Below are 21,076 nucleotides of genomic sequence, written 5' to 3' on the forward strand. Positions count from 1 at the left end.
GTAAATAGCCTTCATGCTTGGAGAACATAAAAAGCATGCAGGTTATTTACTTGTATACATGCTTTGAAAAATATGCTCTATGATGAAAAAGAAAATATATGAACAGCACGTATTTTGCATTAATTGGTGCATTGCAGGGGTCTCAAATTCAATTTACTCGGCGGCCGCCGTTAAGTTCCAGGCAAAGTGGGGCCGCATCACATCAAACATTTAACAATTCTCAAATAATTTATTTTTACGCACAAAACAGGATAAAAAAAAAACAATTAAAAATTAATAACAAAAACTATAAAAAGCAAATAATAATCAAATTAGTAAGAAGTCTCTCTCCCTGTGTGTCTCTTTTTTTCCATGTGTGTCTCTCTGTGTCTCACTCTAACTGTCTTTCTTTGTCTATGTTGTCTTTCTCTCTCTTTCTCTCTGGCTCCCTCTTTCTCTCTGTGTCTTTACCTCTCTTTGTCTCTATTTTCTGTATCCATCTCACTTTTCTCTCTCTGTCTCTTTTTCTCTCTTTATTTGTGTCTCTCTTTCCCTGTCACTACATCTCTCTCTACCTCTTTCTTTCTGGGAAAATTTTTGTCCTATCATCCTTTTGTAGGGTTGCGGGAGTGCCAGAGCCCAACCCAGCTATCTTCAGGCAGTGGGCAGGGGACACCCTGAACTGGTTGCCACACAGGGACAGACAACTCACTCTCATTCACACCTAGGGACAATTTGGACCGGCCAATTAACCTGACAAGCACGTTTTTGGAATGTGGGCGGAAACTGGAGTTCCCAGAGGAAACCCACACAGACATGGGGAGAACATGCAAACTCCCCACAGGAAGGCTGGTAGCTGGGTTTGAACCCATGACCTCAGAACTGTGCGGCGGACACGGTAAACACTCATTTGACGTGCCGCCCCATTTTTTTGTCTTTTGTTTTCTTTCATATCTCTGTGTGTCAGGATCTGTCTCTCTCTCTCTCTCTCTGTCTCCCTTTCTCTGTCAATCTCTGGCTTTTTCTTTCTGTATCCATCTCCATCTTTCTGTCTCTGTTTCTTCTCCCCCTCTCTATTCCCGTCACCTCTCTGTTTCCGCCTTTGTCTTCCTTTCTCTATCCATCTACACTTTAAAGTGTATAATCCAAGAATATTCATTTGTGCTTGTGTGTCACCTACCTGTGCTAAAGGGAATGGAGTACACAAATGTGCCGGGGACCTGTTCTGCCGCCCTCTTGTACCACAAGGGAAAGTGATCTGCGTTGAACACACCCTCCTTGTCTTCCGCCGTCAGGAAATCTCTGAGGACGTGCACACAACCAAATGAGAAAGAGGCTGACATTCATCCAGATCGGTGCCTCGCCGCAAAGAGTGACAAGTGGGTTGGTGAGGGGTGACACTCACTGATTGGAGAGCTGATCTGCAGCTACAAACAAGTTGGTCCTTGACAGGCCGGTGCGTGTCCCTAAGAAGGCAATCTCTACTCCTTTGTCTGAGTTCCTGTTTTTTTGTTTTTTGAAAAGGGGCACAGTGTGAAATAATCAAGTTTAATTGAATCTGTTAGGCACAGGGCATTAAATGTGCTAGTTTTATACTGTACTTGTAGATTTAAAATTTTAAAAGTGGAAATTTAGATAGTTTCTGTATTAAGTATGTGTTAACAGTGCCCAAATGAGTTCAAAGAGCTCTTATACTTTATTTTTCACTGCATCCTTCTGCTTTTATCTTACTTTCAGCAAAGCTGTTTTGGGACTAGACCAATGAGCTAGGAGGAATGGGGGCAGTGCTGGAGAGTGACGTTGTGCTTGTCCTCGCTGTAGCATGAAAATGGTAAGAGTGATATAAGTCCTTCCTTAAGTACAGTTCAAATGCCAACCCAAACCCCAAGAAATATGAAAAAAAGAATGGTTTATTCGTGTGCTCTAAAAATGCACACACTTGCATCATGAAGAAGGTGACTGAGGCGGCAATGATAACACAAGCCAGGAGATGGTGGCAGAGAGTAAACAAGTTCCTAATTCAATACAGCTCTTCTTTAATCAAAATAAAAGTGTAACAATAATGGCAATGTTTAAAAAAACAACAGTAAAAATGCTACTAAACATTTTTGCCATGTCAGACTTGTAAAGCCAAAATTCGTGGAGCTCCATCCGCGCTGGTCTTTATTAGTGCAGTTTAATTTGTTGTCAGACTGTTTGGCCACTGCTGTTGTCTTTCATAAATCCATCTTAACTAGAATATATTTTCAATTAACCATATTAAAAAAAAAATTCCGCTTCAGCCAAAAAAAGTACCGTATTTTCCGCACTATAGGGCGCACCGAGTTATAGGGCGCACCCCCCAAAAATAGTTTTTGGTCCTATATCTTCCATAGATAAGGCGCACCGGATTATAAGGCGCTACAATGGGAACGTCGACAAAACAGTCAGATGATTCAGTCAAACTGATTACCCCCTTAACATTCCTAAAACTTGCAAAGAAGCAAATACGTGTCGTAGACACGTGCGGATGCGGTGTCCGTACGATGTCACTTAAAATGCGTCATTTCAAATATCATTCGGAAGGTTGAAGTCTTGGGATTCAAGAAATGCCAAACATTTCTATGTTTCTATTTTCTTTTTCGCTCACAACTTTACTCTGCATATGACAATAAACACTTGGAATTGAGTTTAATTCACTCAACTCATCACAGCAACATCAAGATCGTTCTAAAACAAGATACCGGGAAAATATAAAGCCGCATAACTCACCTAAGTTCTCACGTTCAATAATGATACGCAATCATGGTCTTCTTACAACCGTGAGTGAAGTAAATCCAGGAGAGTAAATTATTTGCAAATACAGACTAATAAAACATGTGTACTTTAGCAAGCTTGCTACGCCATTGCTAAACTCGGCCGATTGCAGGGTTTGTTATGGCCATCTAGCCAATCCGAGGCTCCGAATAACTTGAGCCAATAGCGATCGATTTAACGGATGATTGACACATCTTTTTCGGCCAATTGCAGGGGTTTGTTTTGGCCCTCTAGCCAATCCGAGGCTCCGAATAACTTCATTCAAAAGCGATCGATTTAACGGATGATTGACACATTGGTTAGCCAATGAAACGCCGGTATATAAATCCCAGCATACACCGCGGACTACTCCACGTTCGGGGTAAAATCGAGTCGGCGGCTGTTGAGTAAGTTGCGAGACCTTGCGAATTTAATATTGAGCCATATACAAGGCGCACTGTGTTATAAGGCACATGGTCAGCTTTTGAAAAAAAATAAGACTTTTAGGTGCGCATTATAGTGCGGAAAATACGGTACTCAGAATTGACCTTTATACTTGGTGGCGCCAAATCATGAGCATTGAACACGCACATAACCAAGGACACAACTTACCAATTGTATTTTTCGATGTTCTAATATGTTCAACAACACAGAATTTTCCCCCCTCCTTTTTTTACTGGGCTTTTTTCATATTGTGATGTTTGGACATTGTTTGATTCATGAAAGACCCTGTCTTTGTCTAATTTCTGACACAGTTCAACTGGTACCTGTAATTATTTCCAAACTTGTAATCAAAGGCGAAAACAGGATGTCAGGCTTTGGTTTGTTGTCTTGTATTCTTGGTTTATCGTTTACTGTCTCATTTACATAATTATACTTTAATGCTAACTGTGTCTTCACCTGCAGGTGCACGTCTTAGTCTTGAATTAGAATACCAAGTACTAAAGATTATGAGAACTACAATACCTTCTAATTTATCAGTTATATCAATAAGAAATATGCAAATGCACCAACTCAATTACAGTAAATCTTGCATTAAAATTACATTCATAAAACTACAATAATGAAGCTGTTAAACACGCAATACTTATGAAATAAATCACAACAGTAAAGTATTTAAACAAGAAGATAATTCTCAGAGGGCAGCACGGCGGCGCAGTGGTTAGCGCTTGTGCGGCACAGTTCATGTCATGGGAACCTGTTGTGGGTTCAAATCCAGCTCCAGACTTCCTGTGCGGAGTTTGTATGTTCTCCCCCGTGCTTGCGTGGGTTTCCTCCGGGCACTCCGGTTTCCTCCCACGTTCCAAAAACATGCATTTCAGGTGAATTGGCCGGTCCAAATTGTCCCTGGGTGTGAATGAGCGAATGAGTTGTCTGTCCCTGTGTGCCCTGGGATTGGCTGGCAACCAGTTCAGGGTGTCCCCTGCCCACTGCCCGGAGATGGCTGGGATGGGCTCCAGCCCCCCCGCGACCCTAATGAGGATAAGCGGTACGGCTAATGAGATGAGATGAGATGAGATAATTCTCAGATTTTTTTGAGAAACCTTTTTCCGGAACAAAACCTCACGATTTAGAGTAAAAGCATTTGCATAATCAGAATTTGAAAAAGTTGTACTAACTGACGCTATCTTCTGGCTTAAATATTCATTGCACCCTCTGTCAAACTGCTTGTGTGGCGTATGCAAGTACGTTTGATGTTAGATGTGCTTGAATAAACTCTTCTATTGTCATCTTTTTGGGGGTTTGGGTTGGCGTTTGGACTGTATTTAAAACAATCCTTTTCTTACTTTCACCATTTTCTAGCTCCACTAACAGAAAATCACAAACACGAGCATTAAATCACTCTCCACCCGATCTCCCACCTTTCCTGGTTCTAAATATGTTATGCCTCCGGAAAACCTTAGATAAAAGTAAGATAAAAGGCATGCGGGAAAAGAAATAAAGGTTCTTTGAACTCCGTTGGGCATTGTTATCAAGAGAAATGATTATAATTTCAACTTTTTAAGAACACTTCAAATAATGCACAAATAAAGTAAAAAAAATCATAATGAAAAGACATGGCGGAGTTTAAGAGTAGAAAAAAATGAAAAGCAATCATCTGTATGACAACATATGTTGTGCTACAACCTGCGTGTGCCTGACAGACCTCATGGTGCCATAACAGATGTGTAAGTTCACATCCCACATTGCCTTTAGGCAAAAAATACCCCCCTCAATATGAACACAGATGCAGCAACCACCATGTCTATTTCTAAAGAGACAAAAGAATTCTCACTCTGACTTGTTGAGAGCCAGTCCAGTCCAATAGGCTTCGAGAGGAGCAGTGACAACAGCATCAAATAATACTTCCTTGATCAGCTCTCGGTCGCCTGCAAGAGAAGATTGTTCAGATAAAGATTTAACCTTGTAGTTGAAACAATATCCAAGTCAGTTACTTACACTTAAGGTTGGGCCTGCGTCCCGTCATGAAGAGCTTGATGGCTTGAATCTGAGTCAGGTGACGGTGCTCGTGCTCCTCCTCAGTGTTGCAGTACGTCCTTAAGTTCACAATGGTGATTTGGTGTTACATCATGGCCACCGACGTACCACGCCAACAATGAGGCCTAACCTACATAACGCTTGGATGCCCGCTTCCCCAAACCATGCATTACATTACCATTCATCTGCCAGGGCGACATCTGGCTGTTCCAGATCACGCAGCCCTTAAAAACACAAAAAGTCAGTCACGCTTCAGAGGCCTCCAGCCAGCTTAACTTAACCAATAAAAATGATTAACGCTATTTAATAATGCCTATCAGTCAAAAGTGATTGAAGTGTGTCCTACTTGTTGTGGTGAAGAGTTTGAATTGCTACATTACGGGATTGTGTGCTAATAATTTGCACTTCACATTTAGCAACAAAACATTATGCTGTCCAGTTTTTTAACAGTCCAATTTATTCCAGAACACTAAAACATTGATGTGAAACTCAGATTGGCTCTGGGGCAGGATCTAGACTTTCTATTCTGATGAGAACAGCATCAGTAAAATAATGTCAACTCCAACATCATAACTTTTGATAAAAATAACCTTACAAAAAACAGAAAAGAGATTCATATATCTGTACTTTTTACCTTTATCGACAGAAACATTCCCTCTGAAGAAAAACTTGCCGTGGCCTCTTGAGAGGGCGACGCCAACGCTGCCGAAAACACACACATAAATTCGCCCATCACTCCATTAGCTATGCGATGTAACACAAAAATAATTCAGAGTGCATACAATAAAGCCCTACCCACCTGAAAGGTGTCCCTTTGATATCAGTGTAGTAGTAGTCGTTGTGCATTTTCAACACGCGCCTCTGCATACACAAAAGCAGGTTGTGTTTCATTTCGAGGAGTTTTTATCTGATTACGTTGTACGACTGATAATTTATCTGCTAGCTCACCCCTCTGTCCACTGTCTTCTTCACCTCCATGGAGAAGGTCCCTGTCCTCCGATTCACCATGGCGTTGCGCAGCTAAAAGATAAAGCACGCAATTGATGCACATCTTTGGCATCTATCACCTCTCCGGATATCAAAAAGTTCCTGTACAATGTCGTCTTTGTCCTCCCACTCCACCTCAGAGAGATCTACGCTGCTATAATTGGGTTTCCTCCTCTTCTGACCCTCCTGATACTGCACAGAGGAGCACCAAAAGCAAAATTCAGAATCACTTTTTGTATGATACTGGCAAATAATATAAGTCAGTATATGTCAAGTGTTTTTCAGGTTTTTATGAGCCAAGGCGCCTTTTTCATTAAAAAATCGGAGCGTACGATTGAAATTATTACTTGAATTTTTGTTTTTCCATTTTGGGGAAGATATATAGTTTTGATGACCAAGTTGTTCTCTATAAGAATCTTGAACAGAGTTTATTATTTGTGGCAGCCTTGGCTTAGAAAGTTGTACAGGTAAATAACATTGGCAACAAAAGGTGTTATATTTTTTATTCCATTTGAATGTTTTTTAACTTTTGTTTTTTTTATCAATATTAAATAGTTTTTCTAATTAAAAAAAATAAATCCATAATTACTTTCTTGTAGAATACTGGCAAATAATAAAAGACAGTGTTTCTCAATTTTTATGAGCCAAGCCACACTTTTGTTGTTGAAAAGAAATCTAGCTGCACATTAAAAATGATTATAACAATTCTACATTGCCAATGCAAGTTGACCATAGTTGTTCAGACAGAGTTGTTCTCAATAAGTGTCTTGAACAAAATATATTATTTATGGCAGCATCGACTTAGGTGGTTGTACAGGTAAATAACATTGATAACAAATAAAAATACTAGAATTTCTGTTTTAACTTATTAATCCCAATAAAAATAGATTTATACCTAGAATAAGCTCAATTATTTTCCACAGGAGCATACTTTCTTAGAATATTAATTGAACTTGTTTTTCAAAATTCTAAGAAAAATATGCATTAATTGAAATCGGACAATTTCCTGCAGCACACAAGACAAGGTCTCGTGGCTCACTACTGGTTGAGAAACACTGTTTCGAATAATATAACTAACACAAAAGACACATGATAAAATATCTTTTGATTTCATGACTTTGATCCCTGTGAATGAAACCCTAAATACAGTCCCTGGGCTTGTTAATCATCTGTGAAATTAACACTGTCAGGTAAATGAAGAATAATTAATAATACGTGAGTGCATTAAATGGTGCATGTCAACCCCTGTTACTGGACATCATCAGTCAGTACACAAGACGCAACCAGTCAATGACGTACAAACATCACAGCACAGTTTGGAGCCACAAAGAGACGAGGAGAAGAAAAGCAAAAGACGAACACAACGCACACAGACACACAGTTGCACAGAGAGGAAGAGCACGAACACTGGCAAACACAGATCCACTAGCAAAGCCATTGCTCCTGAGGGCCCCAATGGCCATCGGGCGAGCGGCTGTGGTCTCTGCCAGTGAGAGTTAAGTTACCTCTGGAAACCTCAGGCCAGCCAAGCCCTTTATCCCTGCATGCATACATCAAAGGAAAAGGTGGGGATTACAGATCATACATGCTCATTAAGCCTCCTGAACACATTACATATTTGCAGTGGTGGGCCGTCCGGGCCTGCGAGGCCTTCTCTGTTGGCCTAAAAATATCAGAATCATGTGACGTTTATCATATTTTGTCCATGATACATATTAAATATTTACACGTTGTCTTTCGGCTTCCTTTAATTGATTTTACCATTGTTGTGCAGCGTCCAGATGTGGTTTTATATTTAAGCATTTAACCAATCACATTTCAGCCATCACTTGTTGCCGTGTTTAGAAATTTACCTAGAGGCTTTCACAATCAGTTTTGCAGGCCCTGTAGCATAAAATAATTGTCGATGAAGCTGTTTCTTTAACCAATCAGATTTCGATTTAGCAAAATCAGGGCTTTCTAGCTGTCGATGGGAAACGTCAGCGTCTTCACAAAATATGATTGACTAGGGCGCGGTAATGCACCAAAGTGAGGAAAACTATGTGGAGCTTCTCTCTCTCATTCCTAAGAGAAACAGATTTACATTATCACCTATCCACTAAAAAAATCAGGAAAGAGGATGGATTTTATGTAAAGGTGAGTAAAATGTGGCTATATATATTAATATTGTAATTTTATAAGGTTATAATGTTCATAATATCGGCAGTAAACGATTTTTCCCCCATTGAATAATTATTGAAGGTTGGTTTGATTCAGACGTAGCACTACTGAAGGCCTATGTGTGAGATGCACGGCCCGCCACTGGATATTTGTGTCTTTGTGTGCCCTTGCAGATGGAGGCTATATGTATACAAAAAACAAAAAGGGTCAATCAGGCAAACTTATAACTTGGGGTTTTGGAAACAATCCTACCAGAGGTCTGAGGTCCGGATGCGTCAGGATGTAGCCGTTATTTGTAATGGCAAAGGCGTAGCCGTGGATTCCCAACTAGAAATGGTACGACACACAGGATGAACTAATTCTGCGTTTTCGTCCATTTGCTCAGCTGTTTCCTGAGGAGAAGTTATTACCATATGTTTGGGAATGAGCTTCATCAGCTCCTGCAGAGGGATGTCTGTTCCAACCACCCCCAACAGAATACCCTGATTCTTCTGCTTGAAAGCATCAAGCACACGCACGCACACAAACGCACACACGCATGTTTAGACATCAGCAGAAAGAAACATACGCATAGACTGCAGTCACTCACCGTTTCGTTCTTTGTACTGAAGACAGGCATTGCCACTGTGGTCATCAGGCTTGGGCCCGCTTTTTCATTTAACTGGAAAAAGAGGAACTTTTGAGGACACACATGTCAAAGCAATTTTTTTTTGTTTAATTCACAGCACGTTCTAAAGGGAATGGAGTACACAATACACACATTAATTTATTCACCGTCATTGAGTTATTGTCGTCAAAGGTACATTTTACCCCATAGGTTTTAAATGAGTTCATTTCTCAGGAAATATAAACTACCAATGGATGGTAATTACATTTGTTGGCATGTATATGACTCCTGGGGGGTGTTTGGAGACAGGACCACTAGCACCTCTTTTTTCATGCTGGGAAAAAAGTCGTTTCCTGTGTTTGATTCTGTGTTGCGCCCGTGCACTCAAAACACTGATTAAAAAAAGACTGCGATTATCTATAAAAACACAATCATGTTAACTCCTTATCATTAAAGTGTTTGTAATTTAGTAAACAAGCGACACATCTCTGGGCATTCCGGACCAACAAAATATCACACTTGGTAAAACCGGGTCTATGTAGTGGCACAGCTAATTTGTTGGATTTTATTCATTTGGGCGATCCCTGTGACCCATTATAGAAATTGATTTGTTCAACAAATTATTATTTTTTAACTTTTAATACCTTAAATCATTTTAAACTTTTTCCATAAAGAATAACAATAGTTGGTTGTTTATTTTGAGAAAAAACATACCAAATTGTTTATACCGTATTATACAAAACAATCCCAAAAATTTGGAAAATTTGCTTAAAAACAAAGGTCACAATATTTTTTAAAAAACAAAAACATGTGTCTATTTGTCTAAAAGAAAAAAAATAGCTTACTATATAAAACAATGGTTCCCAAACTTTTGCATGCTGGCGCCCCCTTGGCTCTCCTGTGTATTATTAGTGCCCCCCAGTTTAAAGGCACTATTAGACATTTTTAGCTAGACTCACAGCATTGGTTATTTCTTTGTGCCTTTACGAACTTTTTTCGTACAGCGTGAAGGTCGCAAATGCTGCTTTGATGGAGGTTTGTTTGCCTCTTAATCTTTTGTGTAGATGCACCTTCTTTGTATTTCACTTGTGATCCTTTTTTACATGCCGTAATCATTTTTAAGGTGCTGGTACAAATTACTTGTGTTTTCTCTGGACCTAGCGACTATGCCAAAATAAGTTTTGCAACAGGCGTTTTCTTCTGTTCCACGTCCGCTTTGTCAAAACCAAAATAAGTCCAAACAAGTAATGTTTAGCCCTTCTTCGGTACAAGATTGGTTTCCTTCACGTTCGTTGACTCTGGGACTATGTTTACGGAGTCCGCCATGACACTCAATGAGATCAGACGTTGGGTGTGGCATAGTGTGGTGCTTGCAAACTTTGAATCGCGTTTATTGGCTTGTGCTGTTATTAAAACTTGCCTCTGGTCGGCGCTTTTAAAACTCGAACAGTAACAATTGTGGTTGGCCAAAACTCCATTACTCACTACAAAACCTTGAAAAAACGCAGTGCTTTGCGGTTTCACAACCGCACTACGTTTAAACTTCTGACTTCGCCTTCAGACGGTCGCCCCCCCCTCTACTGCCTTCTTCTTCTTCACCGCCCCCCCAGACCTTTCCACTGCCCCCAGGGGGGCGGTACCGCCCATTTTGGGAACCACTGATATAAAATAATAAAAAAGTGGTATTATGATTTTGTTTGAAACTTTAATTAATACTTGAACCGCTTATACGGTAAAATTTGTAATATAGGGCGCATCTGATGAAAAGCTGCACCCAGTACCTTTTTTAAGGAAAAAACAATTTGCACATACATAAGCTGCACCTGACTATAAGCACGTGCCCACATTGAAGCATGAGCTATTTAAAAAGAAAGACTGTACACAGAAAGAGTTTTAATGATATAACCTCTTAACGTTCGGACAGCCCGCCGGTGGGCTGACAGACTTTTGATAAACAAACTTGTGTCTGTACGTTGTCACCAGTCACTGAAATATGTCATAGATAGATAGATAGATAGATAGATACTTTATTCATCCCCGAAGGGAAATTCACATTTCATGCCACATATCATTGGAAAGCTTCAACTTTCGGGATTCAGAATACACTCATCAGAGAAAATTACGATGAGTCTGAAGCAAGATACTTGAAAATTATAAAGCCGGTGTAACTTAGTAATACGTCCTCTGGCCGTCTTCAACTTCTTTTAATGTCCACGAAAATGGCTTTGTTACATCGAAAACAATCCAACCGTGTAAAATATTTACTCCAAAACACACGTTAATGCCGACAGATAAATAGGAAACCTCGTTAAACATTTCTGCTTTGTTGGACGTTGCTTTATGCTAATTTTATTCATGCACAAAGCACGAAGTTACATTAAATTTGCGTCTTTCTCTACACATATATTCCACCCTGTCTCCCTTACACCTTGACTGCTCGAATTAGCCGCATCCTTGGATAAGCCGCAGGGTGGATGCTTGCGAAAAAAGTCGCGGCTTATAGTCTGAATCTTCCGGTACTCACTAGGGTCATGAAGTGCTTAAGTCAATCCCAAGTGATATTGGGCAGTGGGCAGGGGACACCCTGGACTGATAAACAGCCAATCACATGGTATATGTAGACATATAACCATTCACACTGACATTCATAACTAGGGACAATCTAGAGACACCAATCAACCTGCCATGCATGTTTTTGGAATGCGGAAGAAAACAAAAGTGCCCAGAGAAATTACATGCATACAGGGGAAAAACAAAAAATCCCAACTGAGAACTGAGAGGCAGACATGCAAACTGGTCGACCACCCTTGCTTGAAACAATCCTCAAAAAGCGTGTTTTTTTACAGTTTATCTAAGAATAATGGCCAAAATTGGTCTATCTTTTAACCTATTGGGAACATTTTCAACTCAAGCTGGAGTGCTTTGCACTAGAGTCATTTGTCAGACGGCTGTAGTGAGTGCATTTGTAGTCATACCTTTTCCTCACCATATAAAGAACCCAATTTTAAAGTTTATACAAGTTCTCCAGAGTGCCAGAGTAGCCGCAGAGCTTACAAATAAACAGACAATATGAGTAGAACACATAAAATCTCACTGCACCGTGGCAAAGAAAACAGATTTCGCTTTATTCCGGGAGCAAGCTGTTTAATTGCATTCTTCAGGACACATTGAGAAACGAATCACCAAGCTACTGTTTTCAGACAAGAGGAACTCCAGACCAACTATTACAGGATGAAACCTGCCAGAAAAATTTCAGCCTTTGAGCTGTGAGTGTGTGTGCAGTTGGTGCTTTTTCGCGCATGTGCTTTGGCATGAAGCAAACGAGCTGTAAATGGCGCTATGTACCAGGCAATGTGACAAAATGAAGAATGGTGGCCCAGAAGATTCATTGGAAGTGAGAACTGGGATGCCTTGGTCAGGCGCACCCGCTTGTGCACGCTAAACGCACACATACGACTTTCCTCCACTGTCAGTTTTATTATGGGCTTTAGCAGATAAAATGCAATGGTCCAGAGAATGACGAATGGCCTACCCAAGGCACAGATAAAGGAGCATACGCATTGCACTTTCCAAAGCCTACCTGTTTGTGTGTGTGTGTGTACACAAGTACAGTACAGTATGTGTGAGTACAGTAAACAGATTCCAAACTTTCAATGAAATAGAAAAAATTGATGTTCGTACAATCTATAAATAAAAAAGGAAACTCCAACTGTGTTAGGTACAATTTCTCTTTGTCATGGCTCTTTAAACGTCTCTGCCTTTTTCTTCACTCCTCCAGCAATTTGTAGAACTAAACTACTAAATAATGATGTAAGAAAAATTCATTTGTCTGTATATGAAGATAATATCGGCATATATTTACCTTGTATGCCTGGGAAAGCTGTTGAGAGAAAAAGGACACAGATAGCATGTTTAACAAATAGACGTGTCATCATTTTGCACTGATTGTAAGTTGTGCTTTGGTAGCAAATCTGACTTAACGAAGCTTGTAATAAGATATCCTTCCTACAACACAGCAATGTAATAAACGGTAAACACATGCACAGTTACAGTAACCATCAAGTATATGAGAAGTAAACATTTACATAACAGCTATATTAGTTTTTACTGTCCTGGGTTTTCTAAAAAGATCAACACACTCATTTTTAAACAGATACCGTACATGTGAGCCCACTCGACCTTTGAGTAGTTACTGCTACCGATTCCAAGGACAGTATATTGGTAGTACTTTAATAAAAATGAAAAAAACTGTTAATATTCAGAAAGATCAATGTATCCAAATTTAGCATGTTTATGAAAATTGCATTTAATTCCGGTTAATTGTCTATTTATGTAATTTCTAACTTCATGTTTTTTTATCAAAAAGAGTAGCTTGAAGGTACAAATGACCAGACAAAGGAAAGCTTGTTTGAATGTGATTGTTGCAGCACAGGGAGGCAACAAAGACAAACTCAAGAGGCACACTTACTGCACTGTCCACATAGGCCTCAGTCCACACAGTGTCATGTTCATGGTCAATAACCTTGGGCCGACTCATGACATGCAGATACCGCATCACATTCTCTTGAACATCTGCTAATGTGGAAATCTGACTGAAATATCCTAAAACACACAAACAATGATTAAGTTAATTTAAAAATACATTTAATGTAATATATTTGTTTACTTGACACAGGATATAATCTATCTATTACTCTATCTATCTACAGGACACATATCCCCTGAGTGGGAGTCAAGAACACACTCAAATTCACCAAAAATTCATTCCCCTTCGCTCTTCCCAACCTGACACTGAACATTAACCCCAAAGCACAACAATGAGTGAGTTGCTGTGCCATGCAACCCTTCATCAGCAGACAGGCCCGACAACATATACTGGTTTACTGGATTGAATGCATTGTTTATCCTTGATAAGTCTGATAACTGCAAATTGGAGAATATGCATATATGATGCAACTTTTTTTTAAACTTCTGATACCATTCAGGTAGGGTAAGCTGGAGTATTGTTTGATATTGATAATATCTGAAATTAGCAAAAATCATACAAAAAATACTTACCCTACCAACTGGAAATGCTGCTTATCAAGTATAGTTTTTCAGAAGGTAACACAGGTTATTTTATTTTTTTCAAAATAATGAAATGTTGACTTAACCATCTGATGGTAGATAGTTTTGCTAATCAATTTTTTTTCAACTTGGTAAAATGAGCAACACGATCAAATTATTTTAGCTATTCCAAAAATGACTCTTTTTGTTTTTTTTTGTAAGAAACAAGATCCATCCATTATCTGCACCCCTTATCCTCAGTAGGATCACTGATGTGCTGGAGCCCAACCCAGCTATCTTCGGGCAGTAGGCAGGGAACACCCTGAACTGGTTGCCAGCCAATCGCAAGGCATAGAGGGAGAGACAACTTATTCGCCTATTTGTTTTTGGAATGTGGGAGGAAACCCACGCAAGCACAGGGAGAACATGCAAACTCGACACAGAAAGGCTGGTAGCTGGATTGGATCCCATGATGTGCTAACCACTCACCCACCGTGATGCCAGGAAACTAAATCAAGTATCTAAAAATAAATTTAAAATTACAGTATTTTTCTGACTATAAGACACAGCTAAAAACCTCAAATTGGCCAGATATTTGAAAGTGCGCCTAATTTACCGGACAATAGAGTGGATAAAGTTGGAAATAAATGGTTACACTTAAATGATTCTGCATACGGTAACTGTTCTGCCTTTGAGAAACATATAGAGTGGGCTCCGAGTGCCCTCTTGTGTTAATTGGTTGTTGCTAAAAGTAGTGGTGAAGCCAGATGTTATAATATTAATTCATGTTTTATTAAAAAACATAATTTATCTAATTTATGAAACCCTAGCTCTTATTGTAGTTTTAGCGCCTTATAGTGCAGAAAATAAGCTACTTATTATCAACAGCATTTTCTGCAAATTGGGTAAGAATTTATTTTTCGCTGTACGCATGCTGTTGTTTAAAGTGTTTGTTCTATCTGGATTGTAATTCAGTTTGATTTAGATGACATTGGCTCCTCAAATCGGTTCCAGATAGCATCAGTAATCTGAATTTGAGTCCTGCTTATCTCAAATTCTGGTTCTGCACAACCAACGCAAAATCAAATTCCTCAGATGATCTGTGGTTTTGTTGACATTGTCTCTGCATACTACAGCAAGATCCTGCTGGATAAAATTGAAGGACGAGAAACTGAAATAGACTTTTTGTAGACAAACATGAATGAGCGCCGATATCCGAAATTTTAGACTGAAGCTGATGCAGTTTTTGGGCTGATCGCAGACCAATAATGAGATTGGATAGTACACTCCTTTCGTAGCAGGAACTTTTTTGTTCTCCAGCCTCCCTTTGTATTATTTCTGTTTTTGACAGTGACTTTGGTGACCGGAGGGTGTCGACGTGTGGGAACCATCAGCAGGGAGCAGTCAAGGGGGAGTCACTCTGACAGGAAGAGGGATTAGAGCAGATTGACCTTTGGCACCCCCCAAGTGCCACTTCATTGCCTCTAGACAGAACCAGTCGGCGCGTACACACAAATGGATCAAACACACACATCCTCACACATTTAGTGTGAATGCTACATGTTTTATACAGAAATCATCTTTCTGTAAAACTGCCTCCTCCACCTTGGTTTTAGGAAGTCAAACCTTTGTTAGCGCACGCCATCCATTTGAGGTTATCGGCAAAGGCAGACTCCCGTCCAATCAGGTAAGGGAATATACGCACCTGGGCACAAGACAAGCTGCAGTGAACCATTTGAAAGACAAATACATTAATATCATGAAAAAAGTGTCGCAGTTTTATTCCTAATGTGAGTCCACTGTATGATAGCAACAACTTAGGATATGTTTAGTAATGGCTGGAACTTATTTAGCTTTCTTAATTGAAACACATATTCCTGTTCATAATACAGAGTATGGTTCCCCCTGGGTTGTTGATCATTGTTCATTTCAAAATCAAGCTCTGAATTGCTGATTCTCCATTAAAGCATCACTGAATTAGGGACGTTATGAAAAATGCTCAAATTGGAGACAATCAAATGATTTGACAGCGGTTCTATGAACAAATTCACAAAAAAAAGATTTTTAATTGTTTCAAAATCCACCTAGTTTGGAACTGTGACTTTACACTGTGCCGAAATTTTATTTATGAATTAGTTTAAACAATAAACTAAAAATAAACACTTTTGAACATAATGGTTGAACAATGGTCAGGAACCTATGGCTCACAAGCAATATATGGCTCTTTTCATGAATAAATATGGATTGAGAAAAACATGCCATTTGCGCAGATGTCCCAATAGCATTCAAATTGTGTTGAGCTCTTTATCAGGATTGGTGCATGTATAGCTGTAGCTCCTATAAGCTTGAGTAATGTTTTAATTTCAGTTTATAGTCAAGTTGTCACACCACCAGACCCCGTTTTAGCTGTACATCCTTAAATAATCCTTTATTAAATAATGTATGTTCACTGTTGAGAATTTTTATTAAAAAAAAACCCACACAACAAATTGTTATGACCCACAAACCCTAGCCAAGCACACAGAACTATTTGACTGGGTGAGCAGTAAGCATGGGCGCAGCTATACAACACAGCACTCTTTCCTGTCCCTCACATGCACCTACTGCGCTGAAGGGAAATACATCCATGAACTTTTCGCTTGCCGTTTTTGTGACATATTTACAAAAGAACTCTGCTATCACCTTGTTTTGAAACTATTATTTACAAAAAATATGAAATAAAAATGAGCCTCAATGATCTTAGCTAACTGTGAAAGGGTGACAAGTTAAAAGTGGTATTGTTGTTAATATGGGACACAGGCTCTGGCGTTATTATTTCAAGAATTGTATCAAATCATCTAACATCTCACAAATAAATAAATTGTTCGAAAAAATTCGCTTTTGTCTGGATGGTGGGTTTGGTGGTTTTGCTAAATTTTGTATTAAAATATATCGTCGGAACGTTAAGGGGTTTAAGCTCTGGACCACCATCGGTATGGATGACATTATTCATCTCATAGGCATTAGACTTTATCTCATTATCAGTCAATTTTTAATCACGGTGCCAGAAACAAATGATGAAAAATGGAGAACACAGAGAGCTGTTCTGAAAGAAATACAAAATAGTAAAAATACTGTGACAATGACTTTTTATGTGTTATCTGTATCACTAGTGGATTAGCGGTTAAGCTTTAGTACTCTCACTGCCTCGACCTGGATTTGATTCCTATTGCAGCTAATATTTTGTTATTTTGGTCAGCGATGTATTTCGACCGATTAATCATTGCACTTATATGTACAGTGTATAAAATGCACAATGGGTATACACGAACAAATATGGTAACTTTAATTCCATGTGCCTCATAGTCCAGTGAGCTATATATCTTAAAAAACATGACAAAAGACAAATTTTGGGGAGTGCACCTTATAATCTGGTGCATCTTAGTGTGGAATATACAGTATATTCCAGTCAATATTACTTTTTCTATTTATACTGTGTCTAATTATATAAAATTTGACTTTTTGGTGTATTTTTATTCCTTTTATGATTGTACTAGTTGTCGGTGTTTCTTTTTCCTAGGAAAAAAACACAAAAACACTTTTTAAAGACATAATCATCATTACCATACATTTCCAGACTTTTATCGGGCAAAATTCATCCTTTTTAAGAACGAAGATGCAATTTCTTTTATTTGACTTGTAATGCAACAAAAATCTTTTTGTTTTTTTGTTTGCAGGCACTAAGCCCGAGGGAAGGTTTCACACTGCCCTTTTAAAGCACAATGTGTGACATTGCAAATGCATGCATGGCTCATTGGGCCCAGATGCTTTGCTAAGCATAAAGCTTGAATAATACCAAATGGTCACAGAAGGAAAGTCCTCGGGGGGGTGAAGGGTGGGCTGCTGCTGTTATACCCTCCGGGTGGGCATACCCCCTGCCCCCTCATAGCACCCTACATGGCTGCCAAACGCTGCCAACACACATACAGTATGCTTGACAGGAATGAAGAAAGGCCCCCGAGCTGCTGTTTTTATTGCTCCGTGAAACGCAGAGAAAACAATTTCATTTCATTAAAACCAAATCGGAATCCAAATGGAAGTGTTATAGGGGGTGGCGACCACAGATTTGTAAAAGGAAGTGCGCTGCCCTTGAAAGCATTTTATTTCCCACATTTTATTCCTTGAGGGAATAACACTTCTCTCTAATGTGCCAGGGCGTTGAAAAACATCATATTAATTTGGATGTCACTCAAGAGCAATTTATGAAGTTCGTGTCAAAACCAATTCCCTGGATGTCAAAAGTTGATAGAGTCTTTGAATTTACACTCTTATTTGTTGGTAGAAATGTGCTGACCAAGAAGCAATTTGGAGTGGATGTGTGATGACGGTTTTCACCTTTCTCTCCGGCCAGTTATACTTCTCAAAAACATCATCGTACATTTCGGTGGCCCCGTCCGTCACAAGCATTATGGCCTGGTTGCACACGCTTCCATGGCCGGTCTGATTGAACTGCATTCAGACGGAAAAAAAAAAATCAAAGCAGTGTTGTTAGCAACACATTAAAACCAACAGACACAGCCATCACTGCACTGTAAATGTTGTTGCGGCAGCTTCTGCAGAGCTATCAGTCAATGAAACATAGCTAACGTGCAAGTTAATAGACCTGAGGAGCGGGCGGCTCTTCATTCTGGATTCTGCCGAAGATGCACTGCGGTAATTAAGTAGCTTATTGACCTGTAACTGTGAAGAGGCCACACAAGCTCGAGTGCCTCAGGAATTACACTGCAATGCGTTCTTACAAGACACCAAAAACAATTGTATTGGACTAAGTAGAACAAAAAATGACCTTCTTCCTAGAAAAGAGGATCCATCTTTAAATTAAACAACTATTTTGCCCCTTTTGCATGTTCACCCTGTACTGACACAAATAAAAGTGCAACCAAATGATTTGTGCGACCAACTAGGAAACTTAATCTAGTCATTGCTACCAGTTATTTAATCTATGTTCACGTAGATTATATTAAGATTTGTGCATTCAATCTATTATTTACATAAAGTGAAGTGAGAGAACTGCGTAACGGTTTTTTCACGTTTTTTTTTCTGGTGTTTTTTGGCCCTTAATGAACAAAAGAAAAACAGAAAAAAGCAAAATATACAAGCTATTTTAGTTTGAAAAACGCAGTGCATTGTACTGTTATAAAACAATATTATGAGAATGAGTACATCAAAACAAATGCTCTTGCAATATGACCAATACCAAATTTCTAAAATTCTCTGGATTGTGCTCTTTTTTGAGGGATGAAATTATTTTTTTTCTCATTTATTTAACAGACTTATTATTAGTGCTGCAAAAAAGCTTTCCCATTGGCAAAAAATTTGGGTCACTTTAAATGTGTCTATTTTTTCAATGTTTTTCTTTCTTTCTTTCAGTAAAAATGGAAATATATTCTTATTTTTTTCAATAAAAAGGAGAATGTATACTCAAATAAGTAAACTTTTACTATGTTCTGAGCAATTTTTCAAATATTGTTAGAAAATATTTCTTTAAATTTTATGAAACCAAATATTTTAAGAAAATAAAACCCTAAAATGAGCAAAATGTTTGCCAATATTGTTAAACATTTTTTTTTTCCTACACAATGTTGTTGATTAATCTTTTCCCCCTGAAAACATATTTTAAAAGCAGCCTTCCTGGTTTAAACAATGTATACTCTAATTCCAGTACTTTTTAAGATCGCCCTAACTCACCTGGACAATAATAACCTCATCAGCATCTAACGGTGAAGCGATTGTGCACTGCCCACTGGATTATAATATTCATTGCGCAAGTCCAATTAATCTGACGATTGTGGTGGTAAAGTCTCACCAGCGCCCGCCTGAAAGCGGCAAGATAAAAAGCGTGTGGCGTGGCTTTGGCCCTTATCTGTTTTGTCTTCCAATCAGGCTCGATATGAATCGTTGCCGTTAATTAGACCCATTAATCAGGTTTCACAATAGATATCTCTGTGCTTGGGGAAAGCACAACAAGCCTTGTGTGAGGCACATTGTTGTGTGTGATTACAAATTCATCAGAGCCACAAAAAAATCCTGACTAGAGTGACTTGAGTTGAGCCTCACTCTCTTAGAACGCACATCACTGAGGATTGTGAACGCTTCAGTCAGTGCCTGCCCCAGAAGTCCGATTCCTTTAGCGAACAGCTTGTCCAGATGCTCACGAAAATGCTAGCAAAAAAAGCAAAAAGGGCAATATTGTCATGTCTTTCAACAGTTATAAAATCTTGACTTCAACCACAACTCACATCTTTATTAGTTCTGTCAGCCCGCACCAGAGTGCTATTAAGGCAAGGCTCCACATAATGGATGTTTTGGTTATACTGCAAACAGACAAACACCAACCTGAACCACATGAACTAAACAAAGACACAACCCCCAAAGTGATTTCACTTACTGCAATGATGTTAAAAAAGTCATCATCCCCAAGAGTGTCTAAAATTGAGGAGACCGTTTGTCTGGCGATGGTCAGTCGCAATCCTTTCATACTTCCGCTAACATCCACAAGGATCACAACATCCTTTGGTGACGTTGCCGCTTGGATGTACCTGCAATGTGGACAACACAGTCATGATTAACAAAAAAAATAAATACGTTTTAAAAAGTGAAGACAACTGAGTTTGATGGTAAATCGAGGTATAAAAAAACGTACCATTTGCGATTCCTGCAATCAAAGCCTATAACGCCATTTTCATCAGGATGCCACTTTACTCCTACACAAAAAAGAATTGTTTTGATTATAAAAGGGATCTTTGATACAACTTTTTCTAAACTACCCCTTCTGTCTTTAGAACATATAAAAATGTTATCTACCAGTTTGGTATATTCAAGTTTCCCCATAGCAGACAATTCTTAAGGTGGGATCTAAAACTGTGCTCGAAAATTTAGTGCAACTATAAGTGTGGAAAAGCTGTATATCATTTTACTGACATAAAAATGCTCTGCTGAATTTTGTTATCTTACACTAATACTGATATTTGGTACCAGCCAAGGCCTTAAACTGAAAAGTTTGAA

The 21,076-nt window shown here is 39.0% G+C and overlaps 1 protein-coding gene across 7 annotated transcripts in view; it reads right to left on the bottom strand.

Annotated features, from left to right (window-relative positions):
- cacna2d3 (calcium channel, voltage dependent, alpha2/delta subunit 3) overlaps window positions 1-21,076 on the bottom strand; it is a 63,213-nt gene that overhangs the window by 13,370 nt on the left and 28,767 nt on the right. For 5 of the 7 annotated variants that reach the window (XM_088338211.1, XM_088338209.1, XM_088338213.1 and 2 more), the window contains 20 exons: window positions 20,715-20,775; window positions 20,460-20,610; window positions 20,311-20,385; window positions 20,129-20,233; window positions 18,407-18,520; window positions 15,659-15,737; window positions 13,455-13,588; window positions 12,849-12,866; window positions 8,969-9,040; window positions 8,790-8,870; window positions 8,632-8,706; window positions 6,328-6,411; window positions 6,181-6,252; window positions 6,032-6,093; window positions 5,867-5,934; window positions 5,411-5,456; window positions 5,194-5,291; window positions 5,030-5,123; window positions 1,385-1,480; window positions 1,160-1,281 (listed from right to left, as the gene is read on the bottom strand). In XM_088338211.1, coding sequence (XP_088194337.1) covers window positions 1,160-1,281; window positions 1,385-1,480; window positions 5,030-5,123; window positions 5,194-5,291; window positions 5,411-5,456; window positions 5,867-5,934; window positions 6,032-6,093; window positions 6,181-6,252; window positions 6,328-6,411; window positions 8,632-8,706; window positions 8,790-8,870; window positions 8,969-9,040; window positions 12,849-12,866; window positions 13,455-13,588; window positions 15,659-15,737; window positions 18,407-18,520; window positions 20,129-20,233; window positions 20,311-20,385; window positions 20,460-20,610; window positions 20,715-20,775 — 1,707 coding nt within the window. The remainder of the gene's footprint in view (window positions 1-1,159; window positions 1,282-1,384; window positions 1,481-5,029; window positions 5,124-5,193; window positions 5,292-5,410; window positions 5,457-5,866; window positions 5,935-6,031; window positions 6,094-6,180; window positions 6,253-6,327; window positions 6,412-8,631; window positions 8,707-8,789; window positions 8,871-8,968; window positions 9,041-12,848; window positions 12,867-13,454; window positions 13,589-15,658; window positions 15,738-18,406; window positions 18,521-20,128; window positions 20,234-20,310; window positions 20,386-20,459; window positions 20,611-20,714; window positions 20,776-21,076) is intronic. The other 2 variants (XM_088338212.1, XM_088338210.1) reach the window with 1 other exon arrangement.

This window comes from Urocampus carinirostris, chromosome 6 (assembly GCF_059441175.1).
Source record: "Urocampus carinirostris isolate Australia breed hairy pipefish chromosome 6, RoL_Ucar_1.0, whole genome shotgun sequence".
Classification (NCBI taxonomy): Eukaryota; Metazoa; Chordata; class Actinopteri; order Syngnathiformes; family Syngnathidae; genus Urocampus; species Urocampus carinirostris.